Raw genomic sequence first — 20680 nt, 5'->3', positions numbered from 1 at the left:
AAATCTTTGAAACTACGGAACGGATTTTGATGCGGTTTTTTTTAATAGATAGAATGATTCAAGAGGAAGGTTTATATGTATAATAACATCCATAAAATAGTGGAGAAGTACTGTTATTTTTGAGGTTTCTAATGTGATGTCGTAAAAAACTACATTTTTTCCGCTAACATTGCAAACGCAGGCTGAACCCTACGAATTTTATCAAAATAATGTACTAAGTATTATACACATTGAAAAGGTCTACAGAAAAGTCCGCGGTGGTATATGTCTATCTCTTATGGATAACCCACAATAACTTTTTTTGTCATTTACTTTTTACGACAAATAATGACTAATTTTCGAAGCGATTTTAACCAATACAGCATTAATCCTTAACCAATTAAATACCTTGAATATATTGTTCATTTAATATAGATCTATATGGCCCTTTACACCGTATGATTTAAGTGAATATTTTCGAAGATATTACAGATTTAAAAAATTGCGGGACGTAGCGTTTGCGGCGGCACCGGCCGGCCGCCCGGCTATATATTTTATACCCGTGCGAAGCCGGAGCGGGCCGCTATGTTTTTATATACAACGTTCAGTTTTTCTGTAGTGTATTTAGTATCAGCATTGCACCCGTGCGGAGCCGGGGCGGGTCGCTAGTATAAAATAAAAAAATAATATTTTTCAAATATTAATAATAACAATTTTAATTTTTATTATTTTTTCAAATTAAGTTCTCAGTAATATCAGTCATCTAAATCAAATCAGTAATTGTTACTGTTACTTTAAATACTTAAGTTTTGGTATTTTGAGATCTTTCTCTTTATTAAAGAGTCTTTAATACTTTGGATTGGTATTTGTACTTAGAAGACTTTAGAAGAATAATCAGTCTCTTTTAGGTACCTCTTATATAAAAATAATAATTATTAATTACTATTACACCCAGTTCCAATCTCAACATAGATAATCAAAAATTGTTTCCACCAGCGTGAATCAACCAACGCTTTGACAGCGTCCGTCAAAGCGTTGCCGAGGAAAACGAAGTTAGGCGAGCGTGAACGTGTGTGAACTAAGTTCACTGAACTTGCGAAATAAGTTTCGGTTTCGGCAAAAGTTTCGGCCGATTTTGGCCGAAACCGAAACTGCGGCCGAAACTTGATTTTTGGCCGAAACTCGGCCGAAACCGAAACCGAAACCGAAAGTTCGGTCGGACACTATGCAATATGTATGTTTTCTTGTGTAAGCAAACTTTCTAATAGAACAATCTTAGGTTTTAAGCTTTGACAATTCCATTGAATAACGTTTAATTTTAAATTACAGTTTTTATCCATTGCTAAACTTAAATACACTATCTACAATATTCTTAACAAACGGCCAATCTGATACATTCTCTACCATCAAAAGTATAATCCATTCAATGCATGTTTTTATCAAATTACTTACTTTAGCTTGCCAACTAAGTTTACTCAAAAATACTATATCTTTCAGTTTCAATAACAACTCGCTAAAGCTAATTCTATTACTAGATGCCGCCTGATCGTCTGGTTTTTCGTCTTTAGTCTCTTGTTCCGATGCCGATGATGAAAAATCCCAATCCAATACCGAATTCTTTTGAAAATTATTTCTGGTTTTTGTTCTTCTCTTTTTAGGTATAACTTTCTCTTGTTTTTGTTCGTGAATTTCAACTTTTGTTTTAACAATATCGGCATATGAAGGAGTATTGTCGGAAACTTTAATCGGTGTTGAAAAAATATTAGAATTTAAGTCAGGTGGAGGATCTTCAGATTCTTTTGGGGGTTCAATCGCTGTTTCGGGCGCAACGTAAAGCGTGAGAGCTTTTCTGTAAGTGCAACTAAAATCTGCCATTATGTCACGTATTTTATGTTCTTTAATATACATCGGACAAGTTTTAGAAAGCGCCATATGCTTACCACCGCAATTAATGCATTTGAACTCCATTATATCGCAATTGGCATGATACCCACCGCATTTAGGGCACACTACTTTCGATGACGGGCATCTTTTAATCGTGTGACCTAGTCTCCAACACTTTCGGCACTGTGAAACCGAGTGTACGTATTTTTCTACATCTACCCTCAAACCGTCTACATAAACGCAGGGAGGTCTATACGATCCTTTAAAACACAAACGAATGGTCTCGCAGAGTTCCCAATTGTCTCCTTCTCTCCGCTTACATCTCTGAACAGACACTAGCTGGGCTGGATAATCACATTGTACTCGACTCTTTATTTCTTCATCATTTAGCTTCAATTCAACATTTCGTATCACTCCATATGTATAGCTAACTTCCATGGCCTGTTGTACTTTAAAGCCCTTTTCTTTTAGATACGTTGATGATAATATTTTATCAGCATGGGAATGTTCGGTAAATTCAATGCGAATACGATACGGATTCAGATATTTGATTCTTAATACATTAGATATATTCAGCTCTTTAAACAGCTTAGCCAGTTCGAATTGCTTCGGCATTTTATCAGGGTGGGATACATAGACTTCAATTTTCTCATTATTAGTATTTCTCTGCTTTTTTTCCTTCCCTTTTACAACTAGCCACTCATTCTCATCCTTTTCTCTCTCCCTTTTCCTCTCTCGTCGAACTCCCATAATACCATCATCTTCGATATCATCAGATTTCTTATAAAATTCTATAGCCGTCTCCATACTTTCGTCCGGCAAAATATCACTATCATTACCATCAATAAAGTCTTTCCTCGAAACCGTCTCTTCACTTACACACACACTCTCCGCCTGCGACATGCTGGCGCCGTGCGCTGTGCACCGTCACGCTCGAGCGCGTCCGAGTTTATAAACAAAAGAATATCGACAAAGAAAACACGACCACTCGCACGAACGCCGCGACGAGACTGAAACTATGTATTTATAATATCGTAATTAAAGCTTTAATTAATAAAATATATAAAATAATACTTATATAGGACGTTTATTCGACGTTATCATCAAATTGGATTTCGAAATCCACCGTGTCTAGTCCATCTATGTGGTCTTCTTTTGCATCATCACTAATGAGACCGTTATAAAAACTGTGCATCTTGTGGAATGAGATGTAATATGGTCGACTGAATATCGCTAGAAGGTGAAGAAAGCTTCTCCAGAGGCAGCGACGTATAAGGTTCTTCGTTATCTTCTGTAATAAAAAGAAAAAAAGCTTTAAATCAAAACAATAAAGCCGCGTGGCTTTTATACGTAGGTATATGGCGACAGCAAAATATTATTAGTTCTTATAAAGCCGTGTCCCTACTAGACGACTAAGTATGTTGTATGTACATGCGCCATGTACAAAAAACTGGCTAAGTGCGAGTCGGACTCGCGCAACGAAGAGTTCCGTACCATTATCTATAAAAACGGCAAAAAAATCACGGCTTATTGTATAGGAGCTTCTTAAATATTTATTAAGCTATTGCATAGCTTCTATCGCGGGCCTTGAGCGCGGGGACTGAATCGAGAAATTCCGTAACGAAAAAACCTCACTCCGACGGGCTCGGAGGTGTGGCTTGAAGGCATGCTATGCAATAGCTTTACCGCGGCAGTCCCCGAGTGCCACACGTCTTTTTTTATTCTGTTTTTTAGTATTTGTTGTTACAGCGGCATCAGAAATACATCTAAACGTATTTTACCAAAATAGTAGGTAGGTACCTAGATCATCGACAGTTATTTTTAAAACAGGGTTTAGACTTTAGTAGTTTCATCTCACAATGACAGATGAATCGTAACAAAATGATCTCTTAATTCGACTCGCCGCGCCTTCGTGAACAACGACATTGTCGTTATAATACGTAAATCCACAGAGGATTCCTCTTGTACTTACTTAATGAACTATCTTCTTAAAATCACACCACAATCGGGAATGAATCAAAAGTGGATAAAGCGTACCTGCATCTCAGATTCAATAAGTACTTAAATGCATTAAATAAAACTACTTACCCGTTGTATCTTCATTATTATCTTCGGTGTTCGTCTCCAATGCTTTTCTTACCCATTGCTTGCTTATTTATTTATTACTAAACATTTTCACATTTAATTTTAAAGGTAACTAGCAGTCCGCCCCGGCTTCGCCCGTGGTACATATTTACGTTTTCTCTACGTAAGAACCATCCTCTTACTTCAAGGAATATAATAAAAAAAGAATTAACGTCGGTTCAGCCGTTCTCAAGTTATGCGCTTACCAACACATTTTGGGATTCATTTTTATATTATAGATTAACAAAAACAATAGAACTTACTTCGCGGAGGAAAAAAACACCGTCACGTATTCGAACTACTTCGCTGAATGTCACCTATATTGACAGATGTTCGACGTTTTACTTTAAAAATTGGAGTTTTGCACTTTGAGCTATTTAAGTAATGAAATACGTTGTTTAAAGATGAGAAGCGTTGTAACAAGTCAAGGCATTTGGTTCCATATAGCGATGATGGGTTTCAGAATGTTTTACAATATTTATTTATGCATAATAGAACCGAATGCTTGTGGTTTTATTTTGCAATAAAAAATTACAATTAAATTATGTATTTATTTTACGCATAACCATACCACAGAAACCTGGTTCCATTTTGTGTATTAAAAATAATTGTTATTAATAGAAATATGTGTAATGTATAATGGTACCAAGTAGGTGTGGATCTGTTATGTATAAAATGACATGATAGTAATATCGTTTATTTGTTTGAACAAAGCAGTCCCGTGGTGCTGTGGTTCGGTTTTGCTTAATATGGTATTATTCGTTGTTGCTGGTGGTTCCTTTCTGCTTTTAGTATACCTTGTTTCCAACGTAAAAATCATGTGGTTCTTGTTTGTATAAGAATTTAGACCACTTTTGAATGAGTATTCTTCAATAAAAGCAAAAAACGAAATTTGTCGAGTGGTTCCATTTTGCATAAATACGGACAATTAATATTAATAATGAAATTAAGGAGTATGATTTTATTAGGGTTCCGTAGCCAAAATGGCAAAAACGGAACCCTTATAGTTTCGTCATGTCCGTCTGTCCGTCTGTCCGTCTGTCCGTCTGTCACAGCCGATTTACTCGGAAACTATAAGTACTACAGTGATGAAATTTGATGGGAATATGTGTTGTATGAACCGCTACAAAAATATGACACTAAATAGTAAAAAAAAGAATTGGGGGTGGGGCCCCCCATACATGTAACTGAGGGATGAAATTTTTTTTTTCGATGTACATACCCGTGTGGGGTATCAATGGAAAGGTCTTTTAAAATGATATAAAGTTTTCTAAAAAACATTTTTCTTAAAGTGAACGGTTTTTGAGATATCAGCTCTCAAAGTCGTAAAAAGTATGTCCCCCCCCCTCTATTTTTATAACTACGGGGTATAAAATTCTAAAAAAAATAGAGGTGATGCATGCTAATTAACTCTTTCAACGATTTTTGGTTTGATCAAAGTATCTCTTATAGTTTTTGAGATAGGTTGATTTAACTGTAATTTATTATATTTGCTGCTACGGAACCCTTTGTGCGCGAGCCCGACTCGCACTTGGCCGGTTTTTTATTTAACAGATAAAGTTGTTCAAGAGGAAGGTTTAAGTGTATGTATTAGGTTTAAAACAAAGCGGGCGAAAAGCTAGTATGTAATACGATTAGGGTACTCATTTTTGGCCCCATAGAACGGGGATTGCCTAGTACAGGATCAAATGAAGTGTTGTTATTTAATGATAAGTATTTAAGAAAGATTGTGAAGATTATGTCCGTGATGGTGATGACAAAAAAACTGAATTAGGGAAGAGACGAATAAACAAAACAACTCTTAGGTCTGAAATTATTATTCCGAGGAAGTATTTGATTTATCTCTTCGTCAGTTAGAAGTGAAATCGGCTTAAGTAGAGATATGGAATTATTGTTTAGTATATTCTGTACTTGTTCTTTTTTATAATTATTTATGGGAGTTCACTGTACCAGCGCTCCTTAGGGCGAGCCGCCTCTGTTTATAAGATGATTTGAACCAAACAATGTGATTTTCTTCTCATAATCAGAATGACGACACACCCGTATCCTTGATGGAGATGCGATTCCACATTCCGACGAGCGAATTGGCGGGTGACATGGACGCAGTGGAGGCGTTCCACCAGCAAGTGATGAACAAAGCCAGTGTTATATCTGTGTCTGGTGACGCTATTGCAATCTTCAGAGAGTTGCAGTGTCTTACGCCTCGGTATGAATGTTGTGTTTAATTCTATTGGTTTTATTTATTATTTTGTAGTATAAAAAAATTAGGTATATAGATATCAAAATTATTTGTTATAGTGTTCAAAATTGTATATTGTTACTTGATTTATTCACTCTTTGTGAGGAATAATAATTATTAACATAAAAAAAATAGTAAGGAAATATATTAATAATTTAATTGGAGTCAAAATTTAAAAAGATTGATTGATCATGTTGTTCATGCATCATATTTCTAATAAGAAGGAATCTATTGTCAACATATTATGTTATAATCTACTTAGATTTTTTATACAAATTTTAGTATTTCTAATAAGTTACAATATATTCATATTTCAGTGGTCGCTACGACATTAAAGTGTTCCAAACATTCTTCCAACTTCACGGTAAAACGTTCGACTACAAGATACCAATGTCGACAGTACTACGTTTGTTCCTGTTACCTCACAAGGATACGAGACAGATGTTCTTTGTTGTGTCTCTTGACCCGCCGATTAAACAGGGTCAAACGAGATATCATTATTTGGTGCTATTGTTCGGGATTGAGGAAGAAACTAGCCTGGAATTGCCGTTCACTGAGTGAGTTATTTTTAGTTGTTTTGATAGAATAACGTTGTAATAATTATAATGATGAATTTGAAATACTTAAAATTGCCAAATAACACCGAAAGATAAGTTTATTCATCGACGTAAATATTTACGTAGGGTTTGTGATCCTAAATTGATAAATCGAATTACCTCATCATCTAAGTACTTTCAGAATAATAAATTGGAATGTAACTATGAATATTTCGATTCTAATTCATTATTATATTTAAAGGTTTTTTTTTATAAAAGAAGGATCGCCTGGTAATGGAAAGTTTAGCTGTGTATTCTAAAAAAATTCCCGAAGTTCTGAATTTCGAATATTATGCACTCAGCACTATACTATGAAACTTACGATACCTACACATATGTAGTTTTATCGTAATATTGAAAAAGACTAAGTAGTCAAGGGATTTTATAATTCCTTATTTGTTATACTTGCATGTGAAAAATATAAATATTTATATATCCCCATCTAAAAATATATGAATATTTCAGAGAGGAGTTAACAGAAAAATATGAAGGTAAAATTACAAAAGAGCTATCGGGACCTACATACGAGGTGCTCGCGAAAATCATGAAGGTCATCATCAACAGACGCGTGACTGGACCTGGAGACTTTTTGGGGTAAGCTAGCGTAAATTATTTATGGATTTAAATACATCATTATGTACTTGTAATTACTCGTAATAATTTTTTTTTGTCGTTTCACAAAATATATTGAGTTGGAGGTCGACCTATTCCGGTAACTTTATACTTATAAATAAATTTTCGTAAAATTTGTTGTTTCACAAAATATACTGAGTTGCAGGTCGACCTTTTCCCGTTAAGGGTGTGTTGTTAATATAGTTTCTGACTGATTTGTCCATGAAACACCCTATCTTAAAATTTACTGTTTTCGAGGCAACTGCTTTTTTTTTCTTATAGAAAATACCTACTACTCTGTTTAAAACTGAATAATAGGATCTATTACTACCGATTACACAATAGAGACGAAAAGTGATGCGATCAATTACTTAAAACGCCACAAATCCGAATATTTCGACTATCGCAGCTAAAATGCATTTAAAAATCATAAGCAATAATACAACTTTTATTACTTTATTTAACATTTCTATAAATATTATTGCATTACAATTTCCAGACATCACAAGACGCCAGCGATCGCGTGTTCATACAAAGCTGCTGCCGGTTACCTGTACCCACTAGAAAAAGGTTTCATCTATGTACATAAACCACCAGTTCATATACGATTTGAGGAAATTGCCTCTGTGAATTTCGCTAGAGGTGGCGCTTCTTCTACCAAGTGAGTTTATATTAAAATGTGTATAGAATAGTGTTATATTTTGTTAATAAAAATGTTTAAAAGATACTAAAATTCTTGTTCTTGTATTGCATTCATAATAAGATACAGAAATTTCTTTTTTTAAAACTGGAAATCTTAGTGAGGTATTATCTACTTTCAAATAAATGAAATTTTAGCAATTTTTAAATTTAAGGACAGCAAATATCACATTATAATACATATTATATTGGAAGGAAGACTTTATTTTTTTTTCTCATTTTACAGATCTTTCGATTTCGAAATTGAATTAAAGCAAGGCAGTGTCCACACATTCAGCAGTATTGAGAAGGGCGAATATGACAAATTGTTTGATTACATCACATCAAAGAAACTGCATGTTAAGAACACTGGCAAGAATGTGAGTATGCCTTTAAAAAATTTATACTTCAAGTTACATATTATGTTATACAATGTTTTGATTTTGTTGTGTATAACCACATGTCGACTTTATAAAACTTTCCAAATGCAAGAAAACAAAAATAGATGATTTACATTTTACACAATTTCACATAATGGTACAATTGAACTGTTGTTTGTTATCATTAATTCATAATTTGCTTTATTATTCTCAAAACAGTGTACGTATTTCGTATTTAAAATAAGCACAAATAAATGACACATCACACGCACAACGCCACGAAACGCAAAATTATTATCCAATAGAATCAATAAACTCAAACATTTATTTATTCAATAAGACTTCTTCTAAAACAATTTTGAAACGTCATAACATATTTTTACCATAAACCGCCACTGAAATACGAAATAATAATAATTAAAATTCCATTCTATCGTCGTCTGTCGTGCAATTTATATGTATTTCATTTTATGTCATTAATTTGTTGTGTACAATAATGCTTGTTAACTTATATTGCTATCCTACTACTATTAAAGAAAAGTTTGTAAAAAAAGTTGTTTGTTTTAAAGGCGAAGTTTGTAAGTATGGATGTATGGATGTTTGTTACTCTTTCACGCAAATTCTACTGAACCGATTACAATGAAATTTAGCACATATATAGAGGGTAACTTGGATTAACACATAGGATAGTTTTTATCCCGGAAATCCCACGGGAACGGGAACTATGTGGGTTTTCCTTTGAAAACGCGGGCGAAGCCGCGGGCGGAAATCTAGTTCATATATATATCTTGTTATTTATAATGCTTTCAATCAATAATTAATTCCAGGACAAAGCGCTATACGACGACGACTTCGGCGACTCGGACACAGAGAAGGAACCCGACGCGTACCTCGCGCGGGTCAAAGCGGAGGCCAAGGAGCGGGACGATAGCGACGAGTCGGACGAGAGCACGGACGAGGACTTCAACCCCGAGAAGGCTAAGGAGAGCGATGTGGCGGAGGAGTAAGATTCTTTCTGATCGATTAATTGTATATTGGAATATACAGGGTTAGTTTTCAATGACCGGCCAAATTTTCAGAAATGGTTCAGAATCGATAACATTTTCGATCTAATGAAAAAAAAAAACGTTTTTTTTTTAATTAGATTTCATTCCTGTCCGCCACTAAAAAGCGAACGTGTGGACATTACAAAAGCACAATTCAGTTCAACAACCTAGAGAGGTAGAAGTTAGCACACACATAAATTTGGCGATGCGCGCACGCACACAAGTGCATTGATTCTCAATAAGCTTATCGCGTGTTTACGATTTAGGAAATTTTTAAGACATTTTCAAATGAATGCTATTATTTTTTTTTTATTCGACAATAATATTTCAAATGTACCTTTGGTTTCATATCTAGATCTTTATTTTAAATTTTGGCTGGTCATTGAAAACTAACCCTGTAGAAGGATGAAATAAAATAATAGAATGGTTCATATTTTTTGAGAGGAGTTAGGAGGAGAGGGCTTTTGTGTGTTGTACATGTAGCAAGGTTAAATTGTGCTGATTTGTGAGGAATAAGTGGTCAGTGGTTTAGAAATAAGAATGTAAATAAGGCAATAGCTCGCGCGAGTCAAAGTGGAGGCCAAGGAGCGGGACGAATACTCTTTGGATAATGTACATTTTTATTCAAAAATTAACATACAATATTTTTCTAGATATGACACAAACCCATCGTCATCAGAAGAATCAGACGCGTCGGACGCTTCAAAGGGCAGCAAAAAGGAAAAAAAAAAGGAGAAGAAACCTAAGAAGACCATCACAATTGTAAGACTAAATTATTTCTTATTTTTAAAACATTATAACAGATGAACCTTTTTTGGCAAGCTGCTCAATCATTTAAATTTTTTAAATATAAAAATATAAAGATCAATTTTATCCATTAATAATTTTGCTACTTTTTTAATTAGATACTTCATGTATTTAGAAAGTAATAATGCGATCTTATAAAAAAATATTGAATCTGCCAATTTGTTAAATAGTTGTTATAATATTTTTAAAAGGCTTTTATTAGCTTCACTCCTTAGATTCGATTTTAACCCACTTTAAATTTAATTAAATAATTTTAATGAAACAAGATTTAATTCAAAATTTATACACTTATCAAGGATTGGTGACATGCATGCATGGTAACTAAAATACACGCTTAATTTTTGAAATGAAAACTTCTTTAGCGGCGTTTAGCACTTTTTCTGTAATGGGTATAAAATCTTAAACTCGCGTAAGGACACGTGACCTGATCGAAAAAGCGTAAGACGGATACCATTCCAAAATATCAAACATGCTCAACATTAATAATTAAGTTTTCACTTCTGCCGGCACTCCCGGATTGCAACCCGTCTTTTTTTTTAATTATATTAATTAATTATTTTATTAACCTATACACATTTCCAGTCGGAAGCACCCCGCAAACGCAAGGAAAAGTCTAAAAAGCGTGAGAAAGACGCCAACGCTCCCAAGCGTCCGTCCACCGCGTTCATGCTGTGGCTCAACGAGAACAGGAAGAAGATCATCGATGAGAACCCCGGGATTAAAGTTACGGATGTCGCAAAGAAGGGCGGCGAACTGTGGCGCGATATGAAGGATAAATCTGTGAGTATTGCAGAAGAAACATAATAAAACACGAAGTTAGAATTTCAGTATTAACATATGATTGCAATTTCATAACTATAGTATGTTTTTGACGCGACTGAGTATGATCTTTTGTAAGGTATTCCAAGCAGATAAAGATCTAGTCACTTCAAAAACATTTTTTTAATTATGATTGATGAAAAAAATACTTCGATAGTTATAAATTTGTTTCACTTAGATACTGACGAGTGGCATAGGGAATACATATTATAATCACTTATAACACCGGTAGTCTCACAGATGTTTTGCCTACCTCTTAATGTGACCTATTTTTATTATCTAAGAAATCAGTAAAGTCTAAATTAAATGTTTGTTCCATTACAACTTACAATAACAAAAGTTGTAGTTTAAATGTCTCGATACCAAATATAAACTATATTTATATAAAATATAAATATAACTCACAGGAATGGGAAGAGAAAGCGAACAAAGCGAAAGAAGAATACAACCAAGCGATGAAAAAGTACAAAGACAGCGGCGCAGCTGACGAGTTCAAACAGAAGAAGAAGCAAGCGGAGAAAGAGAAGAAACAAGCGGAGAAGAAGAGTAAAGCACCGGCGAGTAAGAAGCCCAGTAAGAGTGGGACTGCTGGTGCAGGGACACAGAAGTTCACGAGTAAAGAGTATATCGAAGATGATGATAGCTCCTCCGACTCGGACAGTGATAAGAAAAAAGAGAGCAAAGATGTGAGTTGTTTTATATTAAGGATGGTTATTGTTGTATTGAATTATAAGTAATGATGAGGAATAATCTGGGTTACTGAGAAATAATGTTGAAAATGGTTTAGATTGATTTATTTTTGTTATATATTGTTTGATTTCAAAAACTATGAAGATAATGACTAAGTCTGTCAGTTATTTCAACTGTAACCATGGACGTATAAAAAAAGACGGACGCCGTTTCAAGCCTCCTCATTGTCATTGTCATTGTCAAGCGTGTTCATTGTCTTTACACGATCGCTAGCTTACTACGGCGGCTTCACGTTGTTTGTTCGTGAAGCCTCCTCTACACGTCAACAGATGCGTCCGCGGACTCTGGCAGATGCGTCCGCAGATGAATTTCCACGAGCTGTCCACACGTCTGTAGGTCGATAGGTCGATCAGTCTATGTTCATTCTTGGCAAACGCAACTCGCACTCGCACATTAACATTAACATATAGGTTAGATATACATTAGTTTTACAGTATCCATTTACAGTAGTCTCAATAGACTAAATAAATTGAGATAGGTACTTTGTTAAATATTATATCATTAATAGTAAGTATACTTACAACATTTTTATTTTTGTGATATTTATTTTTGGGATTCCATAAACAGTTTTCAGCTTGATATAGCTCAATAAACCTAAAATTTTCCTCTGTGCTTATATTGTTCGTCATTTCGAGCGTTTTTACGAATGATGCGACACAAAAAGCACGCGTGCACTCGCAATCGCAACTCCGATCAAACTGATGCGTCGGCAGACGTGTGGACAGACGCCGGACGTTCGCGCCGAAGCGTATTTCCAAACTATACAAGGCCAGCACGCAACGGTGTGAAACTAATCACGTATAGTTTGGAAATAACTTTTTTACAAAGTTCTTCCAATCTATACAACAGCAGTACGCAAATACTCGCGTATACTTTGTAGTGAAGTAAGTAAGAATAGCGTTCCAAAACATACAGCGCCAGTACGCATACGGACTAATCGTGTATGTTTCGGAGTAAGCGCGGCGTTTTTCCATTGCTCGCGTTTATATTATTGTATTGCCTTTTTTAAATCTATTATTACAATGCATACACGAATGTTGCGTACTGATCGTGTATAGTTTGTATCGTGGATGCTTGCGTCTTCGTTCCCGACTATACTACACGACTTACTTACAATTTACAATAGTGCTAAAAGTAAAAATCTAATATGTACTTAAGTCCAGAAGAAGACGGTTGCGAGGCGACGGAGCCCCGCTTTCCGGGGCTCCTATTTTTGTGTAGTTAAAAAAAAACACGAACCTAACCTAACCCACATTATCTGTTACCTACCCCTTATCTGTTACCTATTTATTTGCCTAAGCTTACATAATAATATTTTTATTCCATATTTTACTGAATCAAAAATAATCAAGGAGAATAAAAGTAGATAGATATAGATGTACAAATATATGAATACCTGTTTATTTATTATTTCGTTCAAGTGTAAGTAGTGTAGTATATTTGCGTACTGATCGTGTATAGTTTGGAACGAAGACGCAAGCATCCGCGTTACAAAGTATACGCGATCAGTACGCAAAATGCGTGTATATATTGTAATCACAGACTTAAAAACAGCATTACAATATATACACGAGCAGTTTCCTATGGTTGCGTTCTGGCTATGTATAGTTTGGAAAGACGCCGCGCTGAAACCCTTTGATGCGGGACACAATACCGACAACAAACGGATTCTAGGCGGACGCATTTGCTGACGTTAAATACCTACCACAGACGCACAAATCACCCCCTCTACACGTCGGCGGACGCATCCGCAGATGACGACTGCAGATACATCCGTTGACGTGTAGAGGAGGCTTTAGTGATTGCTCGTATGATGGGTCGTGTCGATACTTTACTATTTTATAGGCAAAGGCGTGGTTTGCATTCAGCCACGTCGATAAACATCTTTTTACAAATATTATAAAATGAATTTTTAACTAAAATTTTTAACGTCTATTATGTTGTTGTTTTATTGACCGTAACAATACAGTCCTTGCAGCAGGATAGAGATCCGTGAGGCTTAAATTATGTTGATGGTAAAATCAAATTTTTCAAATTTTATTCATAAAATTAATTGAATAATTTAAGAATAATATAGATTAGGTTGACTTCAAATGTGATTACTTAGAGACTAATTTTATAATGTGGTACTTAATTCATTGCTAAATTAGGACACTTGTGTAGTAAATTAATATTTCTTAGTACAGTTTGTTAATGTTGTTACATACTTGCACTGTTAACCCACTTGTTACTAACGTTCATCTCTCATTACTACTATGCGTCATATTTAATAATTAAAAATTTCGTGAACTAGGCACAATATACTTACTAAACTTTTATACAAAATTCTGAACCAAAATAAACATGCACATAAAATTATATAGAAGAAGTTTATATTATTATGAATGCGAAAAAGACTCGTATTTATTTATATGGACATAAAATTATTTAGAAAAGTTTATATTATTATGCACGCGACTAAAAAATACGTTTTTTATTTTTAAATTGCAGAAGAAAGAAACAAAGAAAGAAAAGCCAAAGGCGTCTTCATCAGAAGCGGAAGCGTCGTCAGGATCCGGTGATGAGAGCGGAAGCGGCAGCGGGAGCGATTAATGTGTATAAAATATTATTGTATGTTGTTGTTAAACACTTGGTTAATTATTTGCATGGTTTTAACCTTACGACTTACGTTTTATACTCTTGAAGGTACGAAAAATGAGATTGAAAACAAAATGTGTTAAAAAATTGTGAAAATTTTGGTAAAAAAAAGATAGTCTAAGCCACATGCGCAAATTGAATGTTAAAAAACTAAGTATATAAAACAAAATAAAATAATATAATTAGGTGCCAAGCATTCCATATAGAACACATTACATTTATGATGTTATCAAATTTTCACAGTTTACATTTTCTGATTAAAATAAGACTTTTTTATATGTGTAACAATTTTGATATTGCATTGTGCTCATAAATATACAGTCAATTTAATGTGTGTACAAATTTCGGTGTAAATCTAAAATTATGAAAATCGATTTCTAAATGACAGTAGATAATTCGTTTTAGATAACATATTGTGATGAATTTTTCGCAAGTAAATCAAGTTAAACAAACTGGAACCTATTATTCTGAGATAAATTTCTTACAAATAAAAATAATTTCTTTGTTATCTTTATAATTTTATTCATATACAAATAAAGACATTGTATTATTTTATAAACAGAATTCATCATAGTTTACTTACAATCTAGTATGTTTAGAGAAGTCATTTGAATCAATGGTTCTTTTAGATTCTGTTAATATAATTTTTGTTTCGTAACTATAATTTTTAACGTTATTTAGTAATTTGCTGGCTGTACATGTACAACTATGTCATGTGTGTTTTCGTAAATCTCATGTGTGTATATAGTTTTTATCAATAATAACTGTTATTGTTAAGAAAATGTGATTTCAATTCCCAATTTTGTTAATTTTAGCGTTTGTAAGTGTACATAGGTCTTGTGTATTATTAAATTTAGGTTAATTAAATATTTTTCAATGAAGTGTGTTATTTATTTAATAAATTGTTCAGCAGATATTATAAAAGCCGTGATAATAGTATCAGTAGCGCAATTAAATAAAAATATATAATCATCAGTATTCAAAACATTATCCGATTATTTAAACCAAATTCTGCGACGTTTACAATCTTTTAGCTTGAGATGCATATTATAACTGGAAAATCAAGAACGACAATAAGCCAAAAATATCAACTGCTTTCTGGTAGCATTAGTATTGCTCGATGTACTTTCGTGGTCCTATTGAATATAATCATATTCAAAACTTACTATTGATTTTAATTAAACTAGGTACTTCATTACCTCATATAATAACTATTTACTAATTACCAAGTAGTATTAACGATTCTTTTACTAAAGTTGTCGTAAACTATCCTAATTCCTACGTAAAAACCTTGATTGATTTATCTTATTAAAAAAAAAAATCATGTATTTTTTATATTTCATAATTAGCAGAATATCCTGTGGATGTAACAATACTATGCTTATTGTTCAGTGTATAACCCGAGCAGATAGAGAATAGATCTGAAGATGGCGTCCGCTCGCATGCGTTCTCGCTCACTCTCTATCGCTGTCTACTCACACAGTGAAGATATAGTTGCTTTTATTGATATTGTTTTTTGCGTTACATTTGATTGTTTTTTATTTTATTTTTCGTTACGTTTTTGTTGCAAACCTTAAAAACATTGATGAACCAAAAAAAAACGATGTAAGAGAACGTAATTTGCCAACCCTACCATAAGTACCCGTCGCCATCTTCAGATCTATTCTCTATCTGCTCGGGTTATAGCACATACCTAATTCAAAGACGCAGTACCCATTTCAAAACTTCTACAGATATCGATTCCTAAGTAAGAGCTAACGCGCACGAGCAACTTTGTCTCCGCAACTATTTTGTCTCTCCCATCAATTGTATGGGGGGTTGCGTCGCTACGTGCGCGCACTTTCATACTAACCCATGGGTGGAGAGACAAAATAGTTGCGGAGACAAAGTTGCTCGTGCGCGCTAGCTCTAATGTATAATCAATTCTTGACTTTTTGAAGTGAAAACTTCTTTAGCGGCGTTGGGTATAAAATCAAACTCGCGTTCAGGACACGTGGCCTGATCGAAAAAGCGTAAGACGGATGGTTTTTTTTGCCCTTATATTCCATGCGTGACGGATACCATTCCAAAATATCAAACATGCTGAACGTTAATAATCAAGTTTTCACTTCTGCCGGCATACCCGGAGTGCAACCCGTCTTTTTTTTTTATAAACCCTCCCATGCGTTGATTGTATAAAATAAAAATTCCTACAAATTATAATATTCACCTAATAGTAGTTATGTACGTATATCTAAGACTAGCTGCTCCGCGCGGTTTCACCCCCGTGGCTCCACCCCTGTTGGTCGTAGCGCGATGGTATATAGCCTATAACCTTCCTCGATAAATGGGCTATCTAACACCGAAAGAATTTTTCAAATCGGACCTGTAGTTCCCGAGATTAGCGCGTTCAAACAAACAAACAAACTCTTCAGCTTTATAATATTAGTATAGATTATAATTTATAAGTAGGTAGGTGACTATGCTATATTAGTCGTTTATCTAAAAACATATTATCAGATAGCTATACCTACAGTGGGAATTAGGAAATTATGATACTGTAACGATCTTCTTCTAACTAGACGGTTGATCTATCATGATAATAAATACATATTATGACTGTTAAAAACGTATAGACATAGACATGCAGAGAAAGACCTCTCAAGATTTTTTAAGCGTAACATATGGAAGCTCTAAATAAATAAAATACTAGCTTTCCGCCCGCTGCGCAGATTCGCCAGTGTTGTCAAAGGAAATTCTCGTGGGAATAAGTTGTTTCACCACGGTAAAAAGTAGCCAACGTCACTCTACTCTCTAGCCTCCTCTAACTACCCAAATAAAGAAATTTGAAATCGTATCACAAAACGTTCCGTTGCAACGTGAAAAAAAGACAAACAAACACATTTTCGCATTTATTTTATCACTATAATATCTCACGCTGTATCTAATATCTATAACAATAATTAACTTAACGGACAACAATCCAAATCTATTTCGAATAATAAAACTTAGAAATTCAAATAGAGCGCCCTTTAATATTGCTAGCTATATTTTTATAGTTACCTACCAAAAAAACTAGAATAGCGAAGGGACCAATGACGCGAAAAGGCGCCAAATCACCCCGACCCACAGCGCAATGTGCTGCGGGTGCCCTACATTTTTAGGGTTCTCTGTTCTATGGGTGAAATACTTACCCGAAACCATTGAGATAATATTAATATGGAGACGACACCGCCTACATCACTTATGTTCCACTCAACATACGTCATGTGACGTATGTTGAGCGGTATTTTTTAATGGTTTTAAAGTGAAACGCATCAAACATGCCTTCGTGTGTGTTACGATATTGCACAAATAATACAAATAATACGGAAAAGTGCAAAGGAATAACTTTCATCGTTAAGTACCTAACTAGATAATAATTTTTAAAACTTAGTTAGAGCAAAAAAATGGCGCACAGATTTTGTTCGTGGTGTCTACTCCATACGTAGTAATATTATCTCAATGCCCGAAACTTGCTAGTTGCTCGCCCCCGCGTCGCGGTCGTTCTGTTCGGCTCACAGTTCGGCTTGACGCAGGACAAAACTAAAAAAATAATGTGTCTCTGGAATAGTGCAGCTACAGCTACTGCAGATGAACGAGTTTTCAAATTAAGTTTTTTATCAGACAACAAAATAATATTATTTAAGTATACTTAAATAAAATTAATACTTAGCAGCTGAATATAAAATTAAGATATTAAGTACTTGTAAATAAAAGATAAGCTTACATATATTATTTTGATCCCTTCTCTTACTCTATATTTTTTAATCTTAGGTAGGGTAACTAGTTAGCTATTCAAGAACTTAATAATATAAAGTATATAATATATGTATATCAAAATCAGTGAGTGAATATATGTATTTTTATAAGACAGTACGGAACCATCTTTTTTATATTGTAGATTGTATTATTTTTTCGTTACACTTTGAAGGGATCACAAACCTATTGCGACGCCTTACGGCGTTCCCTATACTACTTCCTTTCACGTTCACAATACAATATACAGTATTAGCCGTAAACTATTAATAAACAATTGAACTAAATAGGTAAGTTACGGTTATTTCTCAGGATACGACTTAAAAGGGTTTTTTTTTTCCTCAAGTTGTGACAGTGTTAATAATTTAACGGCTTTTTTGAAAAGGGAACGATGCATAATGTGAGCAATCTTATTTTCCATCCTAATATAATTAATAATAATTATGCGTAATTGGTGGGAAAAAGAGAGTCAGTAACTAACTGACGCATATTTTGAGAGGTGTAGACTAGGGCCAAAACGATTTATAGGTTGAAACTCAATACCTACCTAACTACTTCCGACTGATATAAAAAAATCTAAAGTAAAAATTTGAACTGAACACTGAACGGGTTTTATTTGCTCTTGGCAGTAATGTAGCTATTGTACCAGAATAACACATAAGATTTAGAAACTTGAATTTTTACGAGGGTTAGCACATGGTTAGCACTTAGCAATTAAGCATAGTATTAAGTACCTACCTATGTTTTTATCTATGTACCTTTATATTTTTTTTGGTTGATCAGAGAGTTTATATTATTGCTATAGCAGCAGTTTACACCACACATAACCGAAATCCTATTTCATGTAATTTACTTAAATATGTAACTAGGTACTTATCTAGTAATTATATTTGTTAATTTTTATTCATGACACGAAATCACAAAAGTATATTATACATACTAGGTAGTTGGGTACCTTCTTATTAAATCTTTCGTATGAAACAAAAATTTCATATTACATATGCAGGGTGTCCCACTATTGGTATAAGTACTCAAAGACTACTATGTATATACGGTAAGTACTAAGCGCGAAGGGACTTGTAGTTTTGCATACACTGATCACGTAAAAAATACTCAAGCTCAAAGCTCAATAACCATCCATTTTTGAGTTTTGACCCCTGGTTAGCTGGACTTAATTTGTTGCAAATGACCTCTAGTATAACCCCTTTGAAGGATCACGTCGAATTACCAGTCACCCTGTATAATCTATACTAATATTATAAAGCTGAAGAGTTTGTTTGTTTGTTTGTTTGAACGCACTAATCTCGGGAACTACTGGTCCGATTTGAAAAATTCTTTCGGTGTTAGATAGCCCATTTATCGAGGAAGGTTATAGGCTATATTTCATCACGCTACGGGCAACAGGAGTGGAGCCACGGGGGTGAAACCGCGCGGAGCAGCTAGTATCTAATAAGAAACTAATATAACATAATCGTTTATTTATATGTGGTTTCTGAATAACTCTAAAGTCTAAATAATTTATTATCCATTTACCTACTCGGTAACTATCTGTAGAAATACAATTATTGTAAAGCCAGAGTAAGTACCTTAGTAGGTATAGATGCTTACAAAATTCCAAATGTTAATTAAATGAAATGTCCATTAATATGTTAAACATATAAAATTTATTATAAATCGATAGAATCGAACAAAGCTTGACTACATAGAGATATATTGTGACCGATTTTTATTGGTAAATGAAAATCCAAAAAGTGTTATCGTTCACTTCTTATATCGCTGTATATGTGGATCTGGAATGTATTTTATTACTAGTTCCATAAGTACTACATCCTTATTGAAACGAAATAAACACTATTTCTCAAGTCCCTTGGAAATATCAAATGGTAAACAAACGCATCCACAAACGCTGTTTTATTGGCATCCCTTTCACTCTGACATTTGCCGCGCTTTTTAAGTTTTCGTATACACGTTGGCGGCATTTAAAATTTGGCGCGAGGTAATTTTGTCAAAGGCCGCTATGGGAAACCTATCAGGAGACTAGGCCAAATTTTGACATACTTATTAAATGAAAGTAATTGAGATATGTAGACAAAAAATTTATTTGCGTCAAAATTGATTCGTATTACAAAAAACATGTTGTATTTTGTCTTATTTTCGTGATAAAACGCTTAAATTTATTTTAGAAGGCAAAGTATGGGAAAAATCTCTATAGTGAACTTTAGTCCTTATCCCTAGGTGATAAATGCTAAATTAGAACGTGCTCGAGGTTGGATACGTCACGGATATACGTAGTACAAGATGCTTGCTAACGTTGGTGCTATTGGCAGCAATGAATAATTCGACCAATCAGAG

At 34.1% G+C, this 20680-nt stretch overlaps 1 protein-coding gene across 3 annotated transcripts in view; it reads left to right on the top strand.

The window, feature by feature from the left end:
• Positions 1-15432, top strand: part of Ssrp (structure specific recognition protein) — a 29495-nt gene extending 14063 nt beyond the window's left edge. For 2 of the 3 annotated variants that reach the window (XM_089702631.1, XM_089702630.1), the window contains exons 4-13: positions 6015-6193; positions 6544-6783; positions 7288-7416; positions 7934-8095; positions 8360-8492; positions 9320-9495; positions 10192-10300; positions 10928-11125; positions 11572-11850; positions 14405-15432. In XM_089702631.1, coding sequence (XP_089558757.1) covers positions 6015-6193; positions 6544-6783; positions 7288-7416; positions 7934-8095; positions 8360-8492; positions 9320-9495; positions 10192-10300; positions 10928-11125; positions 11572-11850; positions 14405-14506 — 1707 coding nt within the window. In that variant the 3' untranslated portion in view covers positions 14507-15432. The remainder of the gene's footprint in view (positions 1-6014; positions 6194-6543; positions 6784-7287; positions 7417-7933; positions 8096-8359; positions 8493-9319; positions 9496-10191; positions 10301-10927; positions 11126-11571; positions 11851-14404) is intronic. The other variant, XR_016316500.1, reaches the window with a different exon arrangement.
• The last annotated feature ends 5248 nt before the right edge of the window (positions 15433-20680 follow it).

This window comes from Colias philodice, chromosome 13, assembly GCF_061535455.1.
Source record: "Colias philodice isolate Cphi_HAF_F1 chromosome 13, ilColPhil1 Martin Lab GWU primary, whole genome shotgun sequence".
NCBI lineage: Eukaryota > Metazoa > Arthropoda > Insecta > Lepidoptera > Pieridae > Colias > Colias philodice.
This window is presented reverse-complemented; position numbering and strand designations above follow the sequence as displayed.